This window comes from Candoia aspera, chromosome 1, assembly GCF_035149785.1.
Source record: "Candoia aspera isolate rCanAsp1 chromosome 1, rCanAsp1.hap2, whole genome shotgun sequence".
Taxonomy (NCBI): domain Eukaryota; kingdom Metazoa; phylum Chordata; class Lepidosauria; order Squamata; family Boidae; genus Candoia; species Candoia aspera.
This window is the reverse complement of record NC_086153.1, coordinates 216564419-216589773: the sequence shown is the minus strand read 5'-3', so window position 1 is coordinate 216589773 and position 25355 is coordinate 216564419. Positions and strand designations below refer to the sequence as shown.

Genomic DNA, 25355 nt, shown 5'->3' with positions numbered 1-25355 from the left:
TTGCACAACCCACCAAATGTTAATTTCCATTTATTTCCACAGAAATTAGGATTCCGATGGATGAGGAAATGTTATCAATTCCCATCAGTAACAGTGTTTATGCAGTTCTTAAGAGAAGAGAGAACTACTTGTGTAGCCTGCTTCAGAAGAAGTTTGGCTGTATTTGTGTCCTTAAGAGCATAAGGAATCCCATGGAAGTATACAGGAAAAGCTTGAAGGAAGGAGTTGAAGTTTCTGTCTGGGTAGATGATCTCACGAGACATGAGGCCGATGCTTTGGTGAATGCAGCCAATGAATACCTGCATCATTTTGGAGGTCTGGCCTTTGCTCTCCTGAAAGCTGGTGGGCCAGAAATTGAAGAGCAGTGTAAACTTTTCATTGAAAAGAACGGTCCACTCAGTGCTGGCCAGATTGCGGTCACCAGTGGAGGAAGACTGCCCTGTAAGCAAGTTATCCATGCAGTAGGCCCAAGGTGGTCAGAAGATCAAAAGGAGGAATGTTGCCTCAAGCTGGAAGCTGCCATAATAAATATTCTGAAATATGTTAATGCTCCAGAAAACAATATCAAGTCTGTGGCCATTCCTGCACTGAGTTCAGGGATCTTCAATTTTCCTCAGGATTTGTGTGCTCAAGTGATTGTACAGACAATCAGGAACTTTGTTCAGCTGGCGCCATTATTTGGTTACTTGCAAGAAATCCACCTTGTAAACATTGATGAGACCACTATTGATGTCATGAAAAGGGCTTGCGAAGAACTGCTGGGTCTTAATGATATTGTGTCTCTATCGGGTATTGCTGATTCTATCACAGTTAATGAACTCTGCCTACAGATCAAAAAAGGGAATATAGAAACACAGCAAGTAGGTTGTTGTATGTTTATAGTCATTATAGAGGGCCTGGATATGTTAGCTGCTGAATCTGAAGCTGAAGGCCAGATCCCACATTTGGCTTTTGTTTTTGCTGCTAATTGGCTGAATCTATGTTCATTTTTCTCATTATTTAAGTTTTGAAGTACTCACAAGTACTGCATAAACAGTATTGCAATGTAGGAGGTTTCATATCTTTTGAAAGAATGGATAGATTCTAGAAGTTCACAACTTATTCTTGTTTCAAGGATACTTCTATATCATTAGATTATATTATACGTACACATTCATATATAAGCAAGGACATATATAGTATGGGTCCTTTTAAATGTATATAATATGTACGCAAGGAGATTTCTGTATACATATATTTCTTCTTGACCAAAGGAATGCTTTCTTTTGTTTCCATTGTTCCAATGGGAGGAAGAACGCAAATATCTTGTAGATTATAATGTTTCTTGTGGGTATGTTGGCATGCCAAGAATTTTTTTTTTCACTGAGATGCAGAAAACCATTAGACATATTGTAGCCCTACTGAAAATTATAGTTGTATTCCAATTAAAATGGAATTATATTATATTATATTATATTATATTATATTATATTATATTATATTATATTATATTATATTATATTATATTATAATATTATATTGAGGAAGATACCTCACTACTCATTCAACAGGATATCCTGTTTGTTCCATTCCCTCTGTGCATGCCCTAAATGTACTGCTGGTCGTCCCTGAACTTCCAGAACAGTTCTGGTGGATATACATCCTGCCCTGTAGAATGCATCGCTTATGAAGCGGGGGGGGGGGATTATTAAGATTTCTTGCTGCTGATGGAATAGCGTTCCTGTCCTGTAGAGTTCCTTGTTCTGTAGAAACCTGGCATGAACATGGCATGAAAAAGTTTCACATTTTACATTACTTTCTTCCAGGCTGCTGTAATTATTAACTCTGTGACAGTGCAAGAAGATCTTTCCCAAGGAAGTGTTTCAAGAGCGATTTTGGAAAAGGCAGGTCCAGCTGTGCAGGAACAATTTCTCTCTGAGTTACAGAAACTTCCATCAGACAGGCCCAATTTCATATACACAAAAGGATTCAATCTTGATTGTGAGTTTGTGCTCCATGTGGTTTGGCCACCTTACAGTGAAGGCAACAGGCAAGAGGTGATGACATTTTCTATTAGCTTTACAGTGTTTCATGAATTGGGGGCGGAAAATATCAGCCTATATAATTCTGTTTTTTTTCTGTCAGGTATTAAAAACAGCCATTTCTAAGGGACTTTTCAAGACGCAGGAGCAGCAATTGTCTTCCATTGCTTTTCCTCCTCTTGGAATTAAAGATTTACATTTACCATCCAACGAGGTGGCGGAAATTATGGTGGAAGAAATCATGCACTTTGCAGAGGAACAACCTGGGAAGAAGCTGGATGTATATATTGTGATATCTCAGGACAGCAGTGATGTTTATGAAGTAAGATACTGAGTGTTCCTTGCAAGTAGATTACAGGGACCTAAGGAAAGCATATGGCATTATGCAGCCAGTACTGCCCATGAGACTGAGGTTGCTGTCCTTATGCTATTATGAGTAAAACCATTATGAGATGAAGAGTTGCTTTTCATAGTCCCACAGAATAGTTATTTGCACGATTTGCATAGCAGTTGAAAATGTTGATACACGCTAATGTTCTTGTCCTTTGTAACGTGTTTTGAAGATACTTAAATTCTATCCATATCATAGAATCAGAGGGTTGGGAAATACCTTGGGGGTCCAACTCACTGCCCAGGACAGGAATCCTCATACCATCCCAGACAAATGGCTGTCCAACCTTTGCTTGAAAGCCTTGAAATTTATGCTTGAAAATTTGTCTAGCAATCCATCTGATTATTAGCTTATTCTGTCTCTTACTCTGTAGCCATATACACCAATCTCAACCAGATTAGAAAAAGTTTAAATATATTGTGGGATAACAAAGTTTAAATATAACTTTGTGGGATAACAAAGAAGGTGAGTGTCTTGGAGGCAAAATCTATGAGGAAAGCTGTTTAGCTTGAAGAAAGGACAATTAAGCTATGATGTAATCGCCATCTTCTGATTTTTGAAAGGAGGTAACATGGAGGACCTTTGCTTAGTTTTTCTTCAAAGGTATGTTATAAATCTGTAGCTCAAATAAGAAGAAAGGGCTAAAAAAGAACTGCCTGGTAGTATAGACTTTTTGACAGTAAAACACCTTGCCTTGGAAAGTGTGGAACTCTTATTCACTAGCAGTATTTACTCAAAAGCCAGCCGACAATTTAGCCATTTGTAATTGTGGATTTCCTGCATTGGCCAGTAGCTGGATTAGATAATCTCAGAGGTTCCTTCACATTCTTTGATTAGATGAAAAACAATAAAGAAGTTAATAGACCAAGCATGGGGAAAAGTCTTAATAATAAAGGAGGTAGTTAAAATCATACCCTGCCCAAATAAAAATAGCTTCTTGAACAACATTTTGTACATTGTCCAAGATACACAATTTCAAAAGACAGTGCAATACATCTTGTTGTGAGTGACTGCACAGTCTGCCATATTCCTTTGAATTCAGCATGAGTTGAGGACCTCCTGTACTCTGAACCTTTCCCTACTAGTTGAATTTCTTGCTGGGTTATCCAAAAATCTGGGTCAAGAAAACAGTGGCAAAAGTCCACTGAGAATAACTGTGTTTCATTTAATAATTAAAAATTATATACCACTTACCCTCTGGGACCTTAAATCAGTCTGCTATTCTAAATGTTGGCTGAACTGTTAACATCACTTCTATCTTCTTACTCTTTATGTGTGTGTTTGTAAACATGACTAAAAATAAACTCCTGTCTATCTTACAGAGACTGATGAAATCCTGCTGGGTTTTTTTTTTTGAATGATAATCCTTTGTATTTAGGCTGAAATTATACCAAACTCAGATGTCTGAAACTAAAAGAACAATCTTTATAATCACTGTAGCACTGTATATTGCTTGCTTCGCCAACTGAATTTCCAATCTATCCCAAGCATTCAATACTGGGGATACATATCCCACTGAAAATGTGATGTTACTCTAGTTGCCATTTGACATAATGTTCATGGTGTAATATGAGCAAAAGAGCCAATTTAGCAATCATACTATGACAGTTATTCATTATTCCCTTCTTTTTAAAGGCTTTCTGTGCCAAGCTTATGTCAGTGAAAAACAAACTAGAAGAAAAGATGGACTGCAGCGATGTTGATGCAATGGGTAAAAATAGATAGGAGAGTTAAAATTTATGGGAATTCTCTGCTTAGTTAAGTTAAATGAACTGAAATAGATTATTTGTCAAGACTCTGTCCTATTATTGAAATGTTAAGAGTGGGGAGACATGAACTAAAGGAAACTTTGTTGACATTGATTCATTATTCATTATATCCCACTTACTCATTATCTAATGTCATTGTTTTTGACAAGGGTAGTGATCCTATCCACTGTGATTTGTAAATGCTGGTTTGGTATGAAACATAAACCAAGCCAATTGTGCCTTAGTCAGCAAATACTGGTTTAAGAAGTTGTGGCTTGATATACTGTGAGAACCCAGCCATAGAAGGAGAAGCTGAAAGGTGGGTGGGATAAAAGAAAGGCCAGGGAGGATTAGTCAAGATAATAAGAAGAAAGCATTTCAGGTGGGAATGTCCTTTAGATTTTATAAACTGGAAACTCCTAATCTTATATAATCTTGTCTAAAAGTGAATCTGATTTTGGTCAGTGAAAGCTCATGGGTAATTATGTCTTAAAAACTGCAGAAGTTGTACAATATTTATTGTATAAAATAGTATTAAATATCTCAAAATTATAATAATACACCATTCATATACTGTCTGTTGTTCTTTAAACTACTCACTTCTTTGTCTTTGAGAATTTCGTCAACTCCATCCAAATACAACTTTGAGAAAGGCTTCCCATAATCTTGACCAATTCTTTTTTTCTTCCTATATTTGTTTTGCAATTTGATCTTTATTCATTCCCTCTCTATGACCAAACTGTCTTAACATTCTGGTCACTCACTTTTGTATTCAGTTCACTTTAATTCAGCCCCATTCATTTTTGACTGTATCACTTCTTGTTCTGTTACATTCATTTTGTAAGTAACTTAATTCCCACTGCAATCAGCTTACTTTTATGATTCTCCTGACATATCCGGTTCTCGCTTCCATATCACAAAGTAGACAGAGAAAGGCACTCTTATACACACCCATTGTCACATTTCTTTTGACAAACATTCCTCACAATAGACCATATGTTACCATCTGCCTTTCCTCTAGCATTTCTGTGTCTTAAAAATTCTCCATATATTTTCCCATCTTTAAAAAACATTCTGCCAAGGTACACAAATTAATCTTGCTCTAAGTTTTTCTCCGTTGTTGAAATAATTCACTTTATTTTCCCTGTCCAGCACTGCTACCTTGCTTTTGGATGCATTGATTTTCAGACCCCTACTCCTCATTGCATTATACAGTCTAATATTTGCTACAGATTGTTTGCATTCTCAGCTCGCTTGCTTTTGTCAGAGTGACATAATGTCACAAGCTCTGCCCCTTCTGGGCATTCATGCACCATTATGATTCCTCATATTGAAGAAGGGTTGGGGCTTGTATCACAACCCCGCAATGCTCTTTGGTCAGTCTGACCTTACCTCCCCCCCCCCCCCACACACACTTGCAGGCACTGCTGACCAGGGGGACATCTTCTCAGTGCTGATTCATTCACTCAGCATGCCCTTTATTTTCACACATGGTCTACCTCCATCATAGGCCACTCTCATCACATTCAGCCTCAGTTTTGGTCACAGATTATTCCACCAAGCAATCTTTTCCATTTGTGCAATTCCACACACTGCTGTGGCGCTTGGTAATGTAATTATTTTACTTTGTTCCAAACAGCTTCAGTGTCCTCTTTCCTTATGTCCACTTTCCATGAGTTCTTAATCTTCTAATTCTTTTTCATACAGGACTTAGACTTTCATTTTCAGTCTTCCATTATAAACAATCATATCCATCATGCTTTTAGATTTATAGACATTCCTTTGCAATGTGTATATATGAATTTATGCTACACCTTCCAAACAATACACTGCTTTCTAAGCAGACATGTGCCAAACAGTCACTATTCTCATTCCTTCTTGAGTCTCCAAATGGTCATCACTTTTTTGAACCTCTCTAGTCTTATTCCGAACTATCAATTCAGGTCACCTAACAGAATAATTTTTCCCCTGGATTTCATTCATTCCGATGCAATCATTCAGCAGCACAAACCTTTTTCCTTTTTTTAACCAGAGGTACAGACTGATGTCCAAGGCAATCCAGGTTGTGAAAGAAATGGGCCATTTGTGGAACTTATAGGACGCAGCCATGATATTTTGGAGAAAGCAGGACTGTGGCTCGGAGATATCATATTGGTTGAGGAAACTGGACGGATTGTTATAAGAAATCACAACATTTTAAACCTGAGCAGTGTCCAGCCTCTTGAACTGTCTCATCTTCAGCAGCATTTTGGCATTACCATCCTGGAGAGCATAAGTGGAGCAGGGACAGCCCTAGAGATCGAAGGGTCTCCCCGAGCTGTGATTGATGCAACCTTTGCCATTGAATTCATGCTTCAGTCTACAGACAAGCAAGAACCTCTGATGATGGACGGTATGTGGAGCTGTATAGGCATATTTCACTGATAACAGATATGAATATAACTTTTAACAATTGACAGAATAATTGACTGAGAATCTTGGTTTTATTAACTTTTTTAAGGCAGACCTCTAGCCCTTAGAGCAGTTTAGAAATTTACGGGTAATCTTCATTAAAATTAAAAGGAGTTTGGTTTCAGCATCTCACTCTGAATTGTCCAATGCTTGCTAATGGCAAATAGTGGATGGGCAGAATGCAAATAACCAAAGAAACTGAAACAAAAGTGCATAGACATAAGTTATACATTTAAATGTTTGTATGATGACTTTATTCCTATAATGTAGAAAGTAATATAAATCCATATTAGATAAATTAAAAGAACAGAGAATTCTATAATGATAGTCTAAAAAGGCCCTGCTCTGGGAAAATCACCCAATCATCTTTTTCACAAAGCTGGCTGTTGGCTTCTTCTCCATATTTTTTTAAGTCATATGACTCAGTGCAGTGTTAGAATATTATTCAATCTTTGTTGTCAGCTGCCAGGTTTCATACTGCAAATTGTCAGAAAATTGATATATCCTTCATCATATCAGTGGAATCCACAGGGGATCAGAGCTTTGAAACAAAGTAAGGGAAAAATTATTCTAGTCACATGTTGGCTATATTAACAATGTTTTTCCTCATTTCATCTGTAAAACTACCATTTGTACAGATGTCCCTATTCAGAAATACCAAATATGGGTGATTAAAATGTTTTTCTCATTCGAATGTGTGCGTACATACACTGTCAATTTTTATTCTCTTATTTTCCACAGTTGCTTTTGGTTTTAGCTTTGGTTTATTTTTCTTTTTAATTCTGTATTTTTAGTGATTTATCTTTTTATTTTACACAAAACATAATTTTTAGAGCAAGTTATAGCATAGCATTATTCTATATTTTTTTCCTTTTATAGAACAAATGGAAGAGCATCATCCCATTCCTTTAATTTTTCAGTTTATTTTTCAGTCTGATAGTCTTGGTTTAATTTCTATTAAGCAGCGTATTATCTGCATCCAGGATCTTTGGAGAGCCATCCTCATCAAGATGGCCATGTGGAAATGGCAAGCAAATGCTATTATCAAATCACCCCAATAGAGTCTTACCTTCAAGAATTCAAGGACAAAGAAAAGCAGCTTGAAAAAGCTGGCCTCCGGGTTCTAAAGGTGAATGGCAAAATAATGCTGGGAGAATAGCGTGTTGCATTATAGATGTACCAAATCAACCAAGACTTAAACAAGACTGAAATCAGTCTAATGACTGACAGGTTTTTGCTGATGCAGATTTTCTGGATGATCCAAACTCCAAATTAAACTGGGCATTAACCAGTTGCCACTTCTCCCTTTCTTTTAAACAGCTGGCTGTTCAATGCCAATGGTCAAGTTTGGATCTCAGGTTAGCCTTCCATGAAGGGAAAAAAAAGATTATTTAATCCAGCTGAGGGATTTGGCAGATGGCTTTTGCTGAGTTCCCATTCTGCAGCCCCAAGCATGATTTTCCATACAGCTCTGGAAGGGCCCCAAGTCCCCTGAAGCAGCTTTTATGGAATCGTATTGGCCTGTAGGAATTAGCCCAGCTTGCCTCCCTCTCCCTTCCCTTATCAGGAATATCAGCAATCCCTTATCAGGAATATCCTATCAGCAAAGGCCTGCTCATGGAAACTTGGGAACTAATCCTAAGAATGACCCTACTGTTGCTGGCTTTTTTTAAAAAAATCAAATACCAGTCTTGGGGTGAATAGAAAATGTATTGCTCTGAGCAGATCGTAAGATGGTGTCAGTTTGCTACAAATAATGAGCTGAGGCTATATTTCAGAAGAGGCTACAGAAATCACAAAATATGTGTCTAAATAGAAATAATATATTTATGACAAGCTTGAAAAAAGGATAAGAATTAACAAACAATGACCTAATTCCTATTGTGAATGGAGAAATAGACGGACTTAATTTTGCACAGAAAACAAATCCATATTCTGAAACAAAATCTTGGTTGAACATTGATTTATTTGTATAGAAAACAGATAATCCTTGAATCAGATGTTTCTTTGATTCAGCTACATGGACTTCCCCCAGAATCCTGAAGAAACAGTTTGGGGAGATGTCAAATCCCACTGTTTTCCACCTTTAGTTGGGCAACTTCTTGAGTTAGGTTCTGCCTCAAATGCCTCAAATGACCAAAGGTTTTTCTGTAGTCAGCAGAGGGAGAAGCTGGGGTTATCTGCTATTGCATATATAACAGACAGCATCTCTCACTTGAAGAAAGGTGTGGTGGAATATGCAATTTCTGCTGGTTGGCAGGTGAATGACGTTCACAACAATTATATTACTTGTAATAAACAGGGCACATCCTTATTGTACATTTTTGTTGCAGATAGAGAAAATATATAATCCTCTTTTAGAATCTACCTTCCAAAGGATAAAAAGAAAAATAGAAGGAAGAAATACTGGAATGCCGGTATGTCATAGACTGTACCATCATGTCCCAGCTCAGTATTGTAGCCTGGTGTGCAAAACTGGATTTCAGAAAACGTACTCCTCATCACAAGGTAAACCACATACATACGTTGCTGTAATGCTGTAGAAAATACAAATTATTTTTCAGATATTAAATGCCCTATTCAGGTGCAGATGGACTATGTTTGAAACAACACAAACAGGTCTAAAGCCAGTATTTTATGTCTGGTTCTTAAATTTTAATTTCTGTACTGGTGAGAAGCAAGATTGGAGTTTTTATTCTTAGGTGTAAGGACCTAAACTAAGGACTGGATTGTAGTGCCTCTCCTATGCGCTCTCAGGCTTCACATCCAGGCTGGGCAGTAAATTACAGACTACCAGACACTTAATCCTTAATTCACTTTTCAGATAGACTAGGCAGAAGATTCCCAGATTAGAAACTAGAGGGCAGGCAAGAATGTAGCCTCAAACAAAGCAGCTGATTACCCACTGTAGAGCATATATCTATGCTCCAGGGTGTAAACTCTAGGCTCCTCCCTCCTGCCTATTTGTATTAACAGGCATTTGGCTGGTTGTTCAATGGCTGATTGTTCAAAACCCAATTACATAATGGCCCCTGCCTAGCCTGAGAATTAGTGGGGCCCACCTCTCCAACCTCAGCTATGATTACCCTATTTCTAATTATAATACTGTGGTTATAATACTGGCTGATTATAATACTGTGACTATAATACTGGCTATTTTCAGCATGGCTCCTAGGTTTGTTTACTGTAGTCAAGTTAGTCCTCATGATTCTACCTTAGTGCTTCTCAACCTTGGCAGCTTGAAGATGTGTGGAGTTCAATTCCCAGAATGCTGGCTGGGGAATTCTGGGAGTTGAAGTCCACACATCTTCAAGCTGCCGAGGTTGAGCAACATTGTTCTACATAGTATATGGTTCAGAGAGTAAGTATTATGCAGTCAGTCAGTCTTTTATATTGCTATTATAATGAAAACATGATAAAACACATCTTGTGTTGTTTTTCAGATCAGAAATATGGAGCTGGCATCTACTTTAAAAAGAATCCCAGGAAATTTATAGCAGATACCAGAGAAAAATGTGAAATGGACCACTTGATCTGTGTATTTGAGGCAGAAGTTGTAACAGGATCATACACAAGGGGCAATCGTAGCTATGTAGCACCACCATTAATTAACGCAAGCAGTATGAAACTCTATGATAGTGTGGTTGATGATATTCATAACCCTGAAATCTTTGTCATTTTTAATAGAGAGCAAGCTCTACCACTGTATTTATTGACATGTTCTCTGCTTTGGAGCCCAGCTCAGAAGGCAAGTTTGGAACCATCATCCAAGAAGCTCTGAAGCCTTAATGTTAATTGAAACACAGGCACTAGTTCAGTGTTAGATTAGGTAACAAATATATGGCAGTTCTGTAGTGCAATGAAAAAAAAATCTGCAACACTGCGTTTTTGGAGTCTTATTGTTTAATGTTATTTCAACAAAAGGTAGTTAAAATCATGTCATAATTTTATTTAAAAGAGAACTGCTGCAGTCACAACTCCTTATATTAAAATACCAATTTTAAGCAATCTGAGCACGTGGAAGTTTTTTTTAATAAAATAATGTGCTTTGCAGAGTACACTATAGTTTTTGTCTATCTAATTTCCCTGAATTATTTGCTTATAAATTCAGAAATTCTCAATCAGAATTCCAAGTAACTTCGTATTTATATAAAGGGCTGACAATCAGTGCTGGAAGTGACCTACAGTTATGCAATGGGACTTACACTTGTTCTCAGCATTCCCATCTTTTCTGAGGGTCTTAACTTCTTAGAGCAGTGAATGCTATTCCATTAGTAGTGAAATATAGTTGGATCCAACTCTGTGTCTCTTGGGTAGATCGATAACTGCCAAGGAATGAGTCTGTCAAATTTTTCAATACCTTTTAGATATGAATTTTAACATTATAAACCCATTCATTCATAGTGTGAGTGTTTAAGGTAGGATATATTGATAATTATGCCATTTCACTAGTACATGCAACACAGTAAGTTTTCACCACCAATTACCCTTATATATGTAGCACAAATATTTAGGATTGCAGTATTAATTATTGAAATGCAGTACAAACTTTCAGTAGGTTAGGGTTTTTCTCAATACTGGATGTCGCATTATCTAAAGAAGAGTACAACTACTGTGAGAGCCAAGTATTTAGATGATACTAAGTTTCAATTACCTATTTCAGACCTCCTATTCAGTTGTAGATGATTAGAACAGTGTAGCAATACTGTGAATTGTATGTATCATATATCTTATCTAGTCACATTAAAAGGTATTGAAAAGTAAATGGTGATGTTTCTGGTACCATCAGGAAATTTCATTCTTTTCCCTTGTTTGCAGAGATGATAATTTAATGCGTAAGAAAACCATTTTTAATTTCCAGTCTTTGTTAAAACTGAACTATTTTGTGCTTAATTTTAAAAGAGAGCTGCTACTGGCTGTCTGTAAGTTAATTATCAAGAATAGGTAGAAACCAGTTAATAAGAACTGAATGTAAAGTCTTCTATATAAAATGTCAATACGTAAGGACTAATATATTACTATCAGTATTTAAGAAGTTCAATTGCTCAGTAAAATGCTGAATACTCAGAAACAAGATTTGAAATTTGTAATTCACCACATATAGATTCTAGACTATACGAACAGCTTCTTTTCAAAAGAAAAAAAAAAGATTTGCTACTTAGCCTGGTATTCTTAAACCCGCTTTGTTTTTCTTTTAAGAGTTGGTGAAAGTACAAACCAAATACCAAAAGGAGTTACTTTTAAATGCTGCCCACAGCCCAACAAAGAGTTAGAGCTGCGTGAGCCCACTAAATTCATGTGTTTTATTTGTTCACATCAGTATTTGGGGATGTACATATAGGCCATTCCATGACACTGAACATAACTATTCTTACTCCTTTAGATTTCTATATTCATGGGAATAATATATTTTCTAGTACAGTCATTCTTACAGTCTTGTTTACTTTCTTAAAGCCCCATGGATTTTGAAAACATAACACTTTATTCTACTGTACTGCATCTTCTGTATGCAGTTATAGAGTTCCCAAAGGACACTGTGACTTCACCTTTTCTGAACACACCACTCCTCGATCATGAGTTCCACGACCCTCATTAGATGGATCTCACTAGGCCCACAAAACGAAGTGACACAGGGAAGGTAGATATGGGGCTCTTATAGCAATCATAGTATGTATTGCTGAAAACTGGCTTCAAAGGCGTGCAGATGGCTGGTATCTGTCTTACTGATCAAAGATCTAAACAAGATATATTTAGCCTTTCATTTCAGTACACTTTTTAAAATTAAGCTTAATTTAAAGGGATAAAAAACATTATAACATGTAAATGAACAGACTTGTTTATTCTGCACTATTTTATTAAAATGTCCCCTGTAAACAATTTCTACATTAGTCAGTTTCCCTTTAGTGTCCCTATATAACAAAATAACTACTGTAGAGGTTACATACTTTACATATTCATTTGGCCCTCTAGTGAATTTCCTATGCAGTAACTTAAAAAATCCATCACAGACTAAATGTACAACAAGTACATATTACAGTTGTCAATTACTGCAGTAATTGAAAATCCCTGATATTTTTATCTGCATTAGTCTCTGAAAGCTATTCCAAGGCTTCTGGAATTTCTCCATCATCCACAATGAGCATGTGAAGAATTCCTTCTCTTCTCTTCCCACTGCTGATAGCTTTAATGCAACAGTTATGCTTTCCAATACTGAAATGTGTTTCTGTCCCATCTTCTACAAATTCACCCTGACCAAAAAAAAAAAAGAGAGAGAGAGATGAAAAGGCTATTTAATGATTCTCAAGCGTTTCAAGCCTTCATTAGCAATCAAATAATTATTTTAGTTTCAACAAAGCATAAAACGTTCACAGTTGAAGCATATCAACAGGACAGCAAGCTTAACCTTCAACATTTCCTTGATTTTAGGAATTTCCAGAAAAGATGATAATTCAATATGAATTTTAAGCATGCAATTATTTTATCACTTTATGTATGGAATTTCTCAAAGAAAAGTCCCACTGATTTTATAGTAAAGTTTAGCTGTAAAAGGTTGGGAAAGAGCAAACCTTGCCCTCCTTTTCTGAGGTTTTTCAGCCTGGAAGCCAATGCCAAGCCTCTAGAAGATGCAAGTCCTTCCCCTTTTGTAAGAGGCACAAGCATTCCAGAACCTGCATGAAACTCTGTAATTTTTCCACCTCCCAGCCATTAAGCTAAGCGATAAAAGGAGCTCCGACAAAAGCAGCAAAGGTGGTGGGAGCTTTCCTAGTGCTGAAATATGTGCAGGTGTCTGGAGGCTAGGGTTTTTTGCGGAAGGAAGGAAGGAAGGAAGGAAGGAAGGAAGGAAGGAAGGAAGGAAGGAAGGAAGGAAGGAAGGAAACTCGTCAGTACTTAAACCTAAAGAAAATGGACTAGAGTGTATTAACAATACAATAAGTCCAATAAAACATAAGAACAATAAAAATAAGTCTGGGGATTAGGAATGAGTAAGATGGGCACAGGAGTAAGAGGGGTACATGCATTATAATCTTTAAAATTCAACAGGATTATGCTAGTTATGATTTCTTTTTAAGGCACTTAGCCATCGCAGTTGTTTATTTTAATTGTCTTAATTCTCCATTTCTTGGGAGAGGAGAGAAGGATGCTATTAAATATCACCTCTAATTTATGACTTGCTTAATTGTTTTCAACTGAAAGAATCTTCTTGAATTTATACTCTTCGATGTTACCTACCGCTGTCTCCACTTTTTTACCATTGCACCAGACATCCATTGTGTCTTTCTCTGTAAAAAAGAATCACAAAAGGATTGTCACATAAATTATTATATACAATTTCAACATTTTATGCATAACTAAAGCTGCCCAGACCAACATTTTATTGCAGGTCCTACTTACTCTACAATTGCAAGAAAGTTAAATGCCTATCAATTTGAAAGCAAGATGAACTCATCTGAAAAAGGACAACGATTTCCATGTAAAAGATGCCTTGGATATAAATATGTAACTTGCCAATTTTTTTAAAAAGGCACTTTAAAATAGTATTTCTGAAAAACAAAACTGCCTGAAAGGAAGCTGAGACCTTGTCAAAATTATGGTGGCTACTGAAATTAGAGGGCAAGTAGATGTGAGCGTTCATTGTTATCAACTCTATAGCTAATGGCAGTTTGTCAGAAGGACTTCGATTCTGAGTTGTTTTTCTGCAATTAGGCTCCTACCATTTGCAAGGGGCTAGAGAATGCTGAATGTGACGTATTTTCCTAGATATTACCATAGCAGACACAGATGGACAGTAGGTACAGATTTCTTTGAAACATGCTGCTACAGTCAGGACTGTGCCCAGGAAACAGGCCACGCCTGGCCATGCAGCTGCTTGTCAGCCATTTGTTCTATTACTTATGAGCCACCAACGATGGGTGTGTGTGTACGCCACTGGCTGTACTTCCTGAATGGTTAGTGCCCCACTTTTGTCAAACCCCTTGAATTACAGCTGAAAGTCCCAACTTTGCTCCCATCTGGGTGTGTTTCCTTTCAACTTCAGTGTGGTGGTGTACAGACGCCAAATGCCAAAACAGTTATCCTTGTTCCAATATTTCTGATCCTGACTGTATTATCTTAAAACAATCTTGTTAGTTAGTATCCCTAATCCTCGTAGTTATGCCCATAGACACACATATATCCAAGATGATCACATTTTATGGATTTATAAAAACATTGTTTTCCATTTTGTTATAAGGTAATATATTTCCACTACATAATTAAGATTCAACAGTAAATGTAAACCAATGCTAGTAAATTACAAGAAGTTTAGCTATTAAAACTTAAAAAATAATTTAAAAATCCTTTTCTAATCAAAGATATCTTGTACTAATCCCAGAATGTCTCCAGGATCAGGGTATATAACTAACTTTATTATGTGCCATCAAGCCACTGTCAACTCTGAGCCACCACACAGATTTTTTCCATGACATTTACTTTATAGTTTATTTCAAATAAATGGGTTATAACATTAATACACTTGGAAAAGTACCAAAATACAATAAAAACAGTACGTGAACCATACAAGAGACTTCAGGAAAATAACATACCTAAAACAACTCTAAAATCTGTACCATCTAGGTGTAATACCCAAGTGTTTGTTGTTTTTGACCGGTTCTCCAGATACTTCTTGAGGCTTTTCCCATCTATTTCCAGAGTATATTCATATGCAAATCCACTGACTGCATCAATATTAATGGTAGCCTTTGTTTTAGCTGCTCCAACTGTAAATGTCTCCTTTCCCACTAATTTAAACATCCATTCTTTTCTCATTACTTCCTATGGATGGAAAAAAGACATTAATACAAACGTATTTTTGCTTCAGTTCTGAAAATTTGGTTGACATTAAACACCTTTTGTTTTATTAGTAGAAAAATTGATCTTACCAAATGTAATTAGAAGGTTTATTATCCTTTCATCTTATTGTATGGCAATATTTCATCAACAGGAACACAGAATCCAGATCACAGGAAGTAACTATTATATGCTACCCTACCTGACCCTGATTGTATTCCATTTCTGAGCATCACACTTCAAAAAGGGCAATGACAAACCGAAGAGCAAGATGGCTATTAAGATGGTGAGTAATAATAATAATAAAGTTAAAATATTGTGGGATTTCTGAATACAAACTGATAAAATCTTGGCGCATAACACACCAGATTTATCTGTAGTTGAAAAGAAGAAAGTGTGGATAATTGCTGTGGCAATACCAGGGAATAGAATAGAAGACAAAAAATTGGAGAAGATCACTAAGTATCAAGATCTGAAAATTGAAGTTGAAAGATTATGGAATAAACAGCAGTGGTGATCCCAGTGGTTATCAGCACACCGGATGCCATACCAAAAAACCTTGGATGGCATTTAGAAAATCTGTGCATTGATAAAATTTCCACCTGTCAATTACAAAAGGCTACACTGCTTGGATCCGCACATATATTACACCAATACATTACTACATCCTAGATTCTTGGGAAGAACTTGATGCAAATGAAGGCCAACACCAGCTAAAGAACTGGCAGCTGTGATTTTCACGTTGTTGTGTAAATAATAATAATAATAATAATAATAATAATAATAATAATAATAAGAAGAAGTCTGGAAACCAAAGTCTATCAGGAAACTTAAAGGATATGTATATAGGTTAAGATAACTGAGGGGAGATACAATAGCACCCTTCAAATATCTCAAGGGTTGTCACACAGAAGAGGGAGTGGACTTATCACTCAAACAGATCCTCAAACAGAAACTGGATGTCTCTATTAGAGATGTTCTACTGGATCCTGCACGTAGGAGGGAGTTGGACTAGGTTACGTCTAAAATACCTTCCAAATCTATGATTCTATGTTATCTATGATATCATAGATATACATTCTATGAAAATACTTTCAAATATACCTGCATGCACTTCTTAATCAGATTACATATTTGAAGACTACAGAAAAAATGCCATAGAATATCTTTTCCCTCTTTGTAGAGTTAATCCTACAAATGTACAATGACATAGTTGTGCTAAGCAACTGATTTTATGAAAGGACAGCAAATTAATTTGTTGCATTATATTAGAAATGTGAATGCTACAGAAATATGCACTCACCAAAGGAAATAATGTAGCTGACCCTGACTTTTTATTTGGACAATTGGAGCAGGAAGCTGCAATAAGATGGGCTATCTATTTGGATTCTATTCACACGCTCACTTCCCCAGTTTGGGGTAGAAGCATTTGCAGCACTGTGTTGGTCACGTGAATGAGATAGGCCTACTCTCCTCTTCCATCTTCATCTGCATGTGCTTTTTTGCCCCTCACAGAGAAAGAAGACATAGCCAGAATTGATCCTGTGGGATCATTCAAATACAACTTCAGGAGCTAGAATTCAATTCCCATAAGCCAGAATGAAAAGAATCATCATATTGTCAAGATGCCCTTCCCTTTGTCCTTCTGCTTGAAAAAAAAGTGGTATAGGGAAAGGAAGGAGGGGTTTAACCTGTCCAATATAAAGCAAGCTTTCCCCAAGGGAGTGGGGATGGTAAAAAGTAAATGGAGTGAAGGAAATTAGATAAGGAAGAATTAGGACTAACAAGCAGTTTGAGAAATTATTAAGCCCCTTCCCCTATTAACAGGTGGCTCACTCTGTTCTGACTGCAGCATTTCTCAATTTCCCAGTATATGTCTGTATAGCTCAAATAGTGATTTTCTGTATATCATCTGTAGCAAAACTGAAAGTAAGATTCTAGCCCCATGAAGCATTCACTCTTTGGACTATGCATTCAGTGATGTGTGTTTTCCAGAAAAATCTGAATTGCCAAATTGGTTATTGTATATTTATCTGCCTACATTAACAAAGAAAACCAATTAATCTATCAGTTTAAAACTCTGAACAAATAACTGAAACATTCCTCTAGTAGCCAAAAGCTGCTGAACTCAAATATTTTTCTTCTGAACAGATATTTCATAAAAATGTATTGTTTATCTTAAATAAAAAAAATTCAAAGTTTAGTTCAACATTATTTATTTAATATATTTGTATACTGCTTCCTATGCTGAAGCATCTCAAAGTGATTTCCAATAAAGCAATAAAATATAATTTCAAAAAGTTACTGAAATACTTATTTAGTCTAAATCTCCTTCTATAGTTTTGATTTAAATAAAAATAGAGTAAACATGCAGATGAAGATGGAAGAGGAGAGTAGGCCTATCTCATTAGTGTTTAAAAGACTCATTTCAGCATGTGTAAAGAGTGGTGTACATAAAGATAGCATTCCAAATGATAGTTACTTAAAGAAATCTTAATCCATAAGTACTTATCCCTGAAATCGGTGGGTTAAACTGCTCTCTTGCTGCTCTTCTTCTGGGGCCTTTTGTGAATTCTCCTGCCAGTGCTAATAAATGCCCTTACCAAAATGAGGCAGAGCCCCTCCAGTTCCACAGAGGACCTGAGCCTATTAGATAATGGTGTAACGAACCTCTTCCTCATTGCAATAATAGCAGTAAGGATCTGTAGGAATGAAAAGTCTCATGAAACAGCTCTCACTTTTGGCCTCAAGGCTCCCACAGATATTCACAAGATTGTTCTGCCTGAAAGCAAACCTCAAGTACAGGGAAAGACAACTGAGGGACCCTTTGATGTTACAGGCCATCTTTCTCACAGACAGAAATCTATTTATGGTAATGAAAATATGACTGGCTCAGTAGCTGCAATGGCAGATCAATAGAAGGGAAAAGAATAGAAAGAAAAAGAGATAAGGGAAATGACAACAGAAATAAGCTGGCAGTATGGCCAGACAAGCCTATCCTCAACACCAATTAGAACAGATCTCTTGAGGGGTACTCTTTTAGCTAGCCAGATTCTATGTACACAAAATATGCCAACTTGTTGTTTATCAAAGAACTGGGTACATTTTATGTAAGTATCTTACCTTTCCATCTACATACACAACACGTTTTCCTGACGTGGTCCCATGTTCAAATTCAATTTTGTGAACACCATCACTCAGACCTACTTCCCAGACAGCCACTAGGTCTGTCATTCTGTCTAGGTAACTGTAGTGAGACATACAAGAACATTTAAATATGTACACTTGACCTACCTCAAGCAGTACTATATAACATTGAAATATACTTCTAAAGTGGCTCCAACTTAGCCAGGGCCTCTTTTTGGAAATGTAATTACATTTTCAGAACTTACTATGCAGCCCTTTAAATTATAAGCTTAGTCTTTACCAAAGTTTTTGGTCCCTGAGGCGTATGCAGATGCATATCCTATCTATATGCATATTTATATCTTTAGTATATACCTAATAAGAAAAAAGAAAACAACACTGACGTATTATATTAGATATAGCAAAAATCACTCAGTCCACTTTTTAAACACCTTGTTAAATCCTGAACATACAGAGTAATATTGATCAGTCTTTTCATTGTACTGATACAAAGTCAGTTTACAGACAGAAATTGAACACATATAATTGTTCCAAGACTAAAAGTTTCCTTGGAAAACTTATTCCCAGATATTTAAAATAATTTAAATAAGTAAAATCCTAATTTTTACAATTGTTGTAAACCCTATAGGAAATACAGTATATTACTTGATTAATTGAGTAACCTGATAATTTATCAAACTGTTAGAACTTTCAAAATTATCTCTAAAACATAAGATACAACAACAGTATGTGTTCAGTCCTAGCCAGTTAAATCCGAACCTTCTCCTGTCTTTCTGAAAGACAGCTCTAAGGTTCCAACATCAAATTAAATAAAATAGCAGATGAATAGCATCTCTGACAACTCCACAAAACCTCTTCATAGATAAGGAAATCCATTATATTAAACCTAGCAAAGAAATTAGAGTACCACATATTCATATGAGCCCTGTATTTATTGAATTTTTACTTCAATGTTTTTGCTTATATGAACCACTGAGAATCCTTGTTGACTAAAGCAGTATATAAAACAAACAAATGGAGATATCCATATTTGGGTAAGACTTGTTTTAAAAATAGCACTTTCTAAATCTCTTATCCTGTAGGGCACATTTTACCTTACATTATCTTCATTGTTAGTACTTTCCTCCCAAGATGCCATAGGATACAAAATGGCTTTTAGTCCAATTAGCAGCAAAAGAAGAAACAAAGCAGAAAGAAGTAGCAGCAACACAGTAAAAACTAAATTACAGTTGTCTAGAAAAAATACATTCATAACAAATCACCCCCATTTCAAATCTTTTGTCCTAAGCTGGGGGAAAAAATGACTGAGGGAAGCATTCTAATTTCACATCTTGATCTATTAGGCCCAATTTGCCAATAGCTTGAAATTAATTTGGACACAAAAACATTGCCGATGCAGTTCACCTAGAAATAGCTACTACTTATAATCATTCACTAAAAAGCAGGCTGAACCTACTTCCCAAACATCTGCACTAGCATTCATGAACTTACAAGGCACAAATAACTCAACAGATCTTGATCCTCAGCTAAGGGATGCAACAGTCAGTCAGTTATTTAACAAAAGTAGGAAATTTCTAAGCTGCTTACTTGTTCCAATATATCAAAGCTAGCATTAAAGGTCAGCAATCTCTTCCTTCTAGTTTCTACTTTAACTTTTTCATTCCTGACACTTTTGAAACACAAAATGCATTAAGTAATCCAGCAGCACATTTTTAAAGAAAAAGATCTAAGGTTTAAAATAGCAGTAGTGCCTACATATTTTTCTCCCATTGACTTGAAAATTAGGTTATTTTAATGATAAACAAATAAGCAGAAAACTGACATGCTATAAAGAAAATAAAAAGTCCAGTATTATACGCATTTCCATGTTTTTCTTTAAAGCAGCACAAGGATTCCATAAGCATCCTTAAGAAGTAAAAGGTGGTGGTAGCAATAATCCAATGCTTGGGTAATACAGAGTGCCCTATGAGGTTCGTGAATGTGGAGATGAATTCTAGTTAATGTTTTATGATGGGAAGCATTTCCCACAGCAGCCATTTTAACCTGCTTTTTTCTGACTTCAGCACTTTTTATAAATCTGGCAAAAATGAATTAACCTGTATAAACATTTCTCTATGAACTAAAACAACAATCAATTCCGTGCTATCCAGGCCACAAGAATGCTTTGTGTTGATGTAAAGCTTAAATTTAAAAAGGATTCTTTTCTTAGTTCTCTAGGTTTCAGCTTTGTGAAAACTACAGCAAAATATTCCACAAAACAAATTCAATTAAATTCCAGGAATCAACTTTGAATAATTAAAAAAAACAGGAAATGTGATCATGTGACAAATTAAATTTGACCAAGTTTGCCCATATGCTAAGCTATGATTTATTAAATAAACCAGAATTAGTTGAATTTGCAGACTACACCATAAAATACATTTGCAAGTCACAAAAACCGAGTTCACACAACAGGCTAAACATCAAACCATATTAGGGCTTGCAGTGTTGTACAAACCAGCTAGTATGTCAATTTTAACTTAGTTCAACCCACATTTATGGATTTTAGAAATTTTATTGAAGAAGGGGTATTAGAGGAACAGGCCTCGGTATATAGACGTGCTCTGAGTGACTGAAGTTCAGGGAAAACTAATTTTTCAAAGTGGTTCTTTTTTGTTCCTGATTCATCTGAAATAATGAAGTTGGCCACAAATCACCCTTCCACACAGAAAAATTCCCGTCTAGAGAAGAATTACAGCGGGCTAAAAGAATAATTCATACCACTTGTTTTCCCTTTCTAGGCAGGAATATGATTTGAGGTTTGTATACTCCTGTTTCTAGGGCACGTTAACAGATACTGCGTAACCCGGATAAACACTGTCTGGATCAGAAAAAAGACCGTTTTCCTCCAATTATACTTCGGAGGGAACGAGGATTCGGCCCACATCTACCATCGCCAACAATTAACGAGGCTGGTTCTGAATCCGGCTTAACAACGGCGGGCCGACTTCGGAGCTACGGCGATTAGCACGTTACGGTCCCGGAGTCTGATCCAGGCTAAAACACACCGCAAGAGCGATGGAGAAAAGGCTGGCTCTACCTGCCTCAGGGACAGAGCCTTCCGCCTGCCTGTCGAAAGCGAGACCTTGCCCAGGTCCAAGAGGGCCCTGCCGGCTCCGGGCGCGGATAGCGGGTCTCCGGCCCTCACCCAGCCGCGCTGACCCAGCCCGAGCTGGAGAAAGTGGCGGGGTAGCCAGGGGAAGCGGCTTCGCCCCTTTCCCCGCAAACCTATGCGCCCGCCCCGGGGCTTCTCACGTTCCTGAAAGCCCGGGCTCCCAAAATGGCGGTGCGGCCCGAGAGAGGAGAGCGAGCTCGTCGCCTGGAAAGGACAGCCGGCGCATCTCTCCTACCCTGGCAACAGGCGCGCAAACGCGCAGGGCCCGGCCGAGAGACGCGCCCCGGGGCCTCCACTACCCGCCTGGGCGCCTCATCTCTCCCGATGCCGGGCTTCTCCCTGGCGCCGCCTCTGGAAACGCCTCCCTCGCTTCCCAGGCGAGCAAAGCTCCTCCCGCCCTTTCTGTGCCTTTTCGGGCTTTCCTCGGGGCTGCGACTGTTTCCTCCCGCTCCTTCTTCAAAGGCTTTCCCGGGCGAGAGCCTCCACCGCGGCTGTCTTCTTCCTCGGAACGAACCCCGCTGCTGTCGAGGGGGCGCTGTTGTCCTGGGAAGGGCTTACTCCGAGGAAGCCTGGGTAGCCTCGCACGGACTGCTTCGGCTCCGCTTCTGCGTTGGATCTCCGTTGCTCGCATCTGCAGTTGGGATCCTAGGAACAGCACCGCTGGAGCAGGCTCGGGTGAAGACCCATTTTAGTCACAGCAGCCGAGCAGAGGCCTCTCGGGAGATTGAATGCAGGAGGCAGAGACCTAGCCCTCTCCAGCTTTTCTTTCCCAGCAGCTGGGATCTAGAGGTATGCTTTCCTCCAAAGCACACCTCGCGGGAAACACTGTCCTCCACAAATGTGGCCAGTTCTCTTTGCAGGCCAGCCAAATGAGTGACCATGGTCACCTTGGGGTAATAAATTCCACAGGTTAATTGTATGCTAAATTCCCTTCCAGTCAGCTTCCTTGGATGACCGCTTTGAGAGGGAGAAAAACTTCCTTTCCAGTGTTTCCATCCCATGGATGAATTCATAAAGTTTCGTAATTTCTCCTCATGGTCACCTTTTTCCTAAGTTAAAGAGTCCCAAATATTATTTTCTCACATGCGACATGTTCAAGCCTGCCCCCCCCCCCCTTTGGCTGCTGTCTTCTGCATTGTTTCCTGCCCTATTGTATCCATTTTCCAGTGTTGTGACCAGAATGCAATATGTTCCTCTAGATGTGGACATACTATAGATTCGTGTCAGCCCATAATAATGTTGACATTATTTGATTTTCAGTCCCTTCCAAAATGATACCTGCTATGGAATTTGTCCTGCCTCACATTGTTCTAAGACCCCCACTGAGTTACCCATTCTGAAACCTTCCTGATTTTTATTTATTTATTAAATCTGTAGGCCGCCTCAGTCTCAAGACTTTCAGTGGCTCACAAGACATGGTTAGTTACAGACAGCTTAGCCCCCACCTTTTAAAAAATATTGTAAATAATTAAATTGGTGAGGGAATTTTTCCCCAATGACATCACTTTACATTTAATCTTTTACCTCACTTGGATGGCCATTCATTAGTTTAAAAAGAGATCCTTTGGAGTTCTTTTAGTTTTCACATCATGAACAGTTCTGCATCATCTGCAAACTTGGCAAGTTCACTGTGTAACCCTAAGTCAAGATCATTTCTGAACAAATTAAAAAGCACTGGTCTGATCCTAGGACAGATCCTTGAGGGATTCCAGTTCTTACCTCTCTCCAATAGGAAAATTGTGTTTATTTCTACACTTTGCTTTCTGTTTTTTAAAAAGTTATCAGTCCATCAAAGGACAGGTGCTCTTATCCCCTGACAGCTCAGTTTAGTCAAGAGCTTTTAATGAGAAACTTTGTGAAAGGCCTTTTGAAAATCCAAGTATACAGTGTCAACAGGATCACCTCCATCTCATTGATAGGGCTTGTGTAAGTATTTTGTGTGTGAGAGAAAGAGAGCTTCAACAGCAAGGGTTTCCACTGAAAATAAATGCATAGCTGATTGCTACTGTATTTTCTCTACAGTGTGTGGTTCATTCTCCATTAAAGTGAGATCAGCAAGTGTGTAGATGCCAGATCTATGAATATTTATTCTTAATTATCTCCCTCTGATTGCAATAAGACTCACCTATTACATAAAGTATTATAGTTTTATAGGTTCACATTTACGTTATATGTAACAGATTTTCTCCTTTAGCCATATGTATGGACCCAAACAGATAGATGTGTTGTGGTTCAGTAGTATGAGCCATGTAGTGCAATGAAGCTGCAAACAAGCAAATGTAAGCCAAGGCTGAATTAACACTAGTGTAGTGTTAAGAGATCATTGTGCTTGTCTGTTCTGTGTTGATCAGACTGCACCTAGATAATTCTGCCTAGCTCTAGGTTCTGCATTTTAGGAAATGACCTTGGACCAGTCCCTCTCTCTCAGCCCAACTCACCTCCCAGGGTGGTTGTGGGGAAAAGAGGAGGAGGAAGGAGTATTGGGTGTTTGCCACCTTGAGTTATTTATAAAAATAAATAAATAAAGGCGGGATAGAACATAAATAAATAAATAAATTTAAAAATGCATTGACAGATTGGAACATGTCTAAAGAACAGTAACCAAAATGATAAGGAGCCTGGAAGGAAAACTTACAAGAAATGGTTGGGGAAGAGAAAACTGCAGGGAGATGTAATATTCAGTTTCAATTATCTGAAGGGTTGTCATTGTAGAAGACAGAGCAGAAATATGCAGAGTTGTTGCCCAAGACAGGACAAGCAACAATGGGATTAAATTGCAAGGAAATATATTTGAGTTGGACATCAGGAGAAAAAAAAATCCCTAATGGTGAGAGCCAATTAAAAATGAAACAGATTAGCTTGGGAGGTGATGGATTCTCTTTCACTAGAGTTCTTCAACAGAGTCTGGATGGCCATCTTTGAGAGATGCTATAGTAATGGATTCCTGCACTAAACAGGGGGTTGGACTAGATGATTTCTCTTTACAACCCTTATATTCTTTGATTCTAACATGCTGATCTGTAATTAGCATTCAATCCAACTAATTCAATGGGTTTGCACATATTGAACCATAAACTAACTATACTGTCTGGCTTTGTGTAATATGCTGAGAAGCAAACTAGCCAGGCACGTTTTGGCACAGCGTTTTGGATGAAGTTATAAGCTTGATATGGGCCTCTGTGTATCTCCAACAGATGAAGCACAGGAGGTACTCACTGGAGAAAAAAAAACTTAGAAGTGGCACCCTACTTTTGGGGTGCCTTTCTAAGAAAAGATTGCCTATGTCATGATATTTCTAGTGCAAAATGAGGATCCTTTTTTCCTGATCCTGATATGCTGTTTTGTGGTATTTTATTGATATCATAAGCAATTACCGAGAAGCATGTGTTATTTTTATCAATGGAAATGAGCTCCCCTCCATTGTTTTCCTTCTGATCAGTGAACAACTACAGAGGATATTGATGCTAACCGGCTAGATCTCTCTGTTCTGGAGGCTCAAGCCCCCTCCCCAGAGCAGCTTTCATTTCTTTTAAGCAGGAATGGAATAGTTGCAGCCAGCATCCTTATTCTCCTTTGAATAACTTATTAACCACTTTCGTTTGGACGAGATGTGAGGA

The 25355-nt window shown here is 37.7% G+C and overlaps 2 protein-coding genes across 5 annotated transcripts; one reads left to right on the top strand and one right to left on the bottom strand.

Annotated features, from left to right (window-relative positions):
• Positions 1-49: 49 nt before the first annotated feature.
• On the top strand, positions 50-10586 carry PARP9 (poly(ADP-ribose) polymerase family member 9). The gene is made up of 8 exons (XM_063288745.1): positions 50-860; positions 1806-2036; positions 2125-2343; positions 4048-4123; positions 6193-6552; positions 7595-7740; positions 8945-9119; positions 10055-10586. The coding sequence occupies exons 1-8, from the start codon at positions 57-59 to the stop codon at positions 10390-10392; spliced, it is 2349 nt and encodes a 782-aa protein (XP_063144815.1). The 5' UTR covers positions 50-56; the 3' UTR covers positions 10393-10586.
• Positions 10587-12444: 1858 nt separating this feature from the next.
• On the bottom strand, positions 12445-22098 carry FAIM (Fas apoptotic inhibitory molecule). 4 transcript variants are annotated; one of them, XM_063288742.1, is made up of 5 exons: positions 21974-22098; positions 18561-18684; positions 15194-15422; positions 13842-13891; positions 12445-12859 (listed from the first exon to the last, which is right to left on the bottom strand). In XM_063288742.1, exons 2-5 carry the CDS (start codon positions 18669-18671, stop codon positions 12710-12712), a joined length of 540 nt encoding a protein of 179 aa, XP_063144812.1. In that variant the 5' UTR covers positions 18672-18684; positions 21974-22098; the 3' UTR covers positions 12445-12709. The 4 variants fall into 4 exon arrangements, with proteins under 4 accessions (XP_063144812.1, XP_063144813.1, XP_063144811.1 ...); XM_063288743.1 differs by lacking the exon at positions 21974-22098 and adding an exon at positions 21673-21906 and having other exon boundaries at positions 18561-18689; XM_063288741.1 differs by lacking the exon at positions 21974-22098 and adding an exon at positions 21664-21792.
• Positions 22099-25355: the final 3257 nt, after the last annotated feature.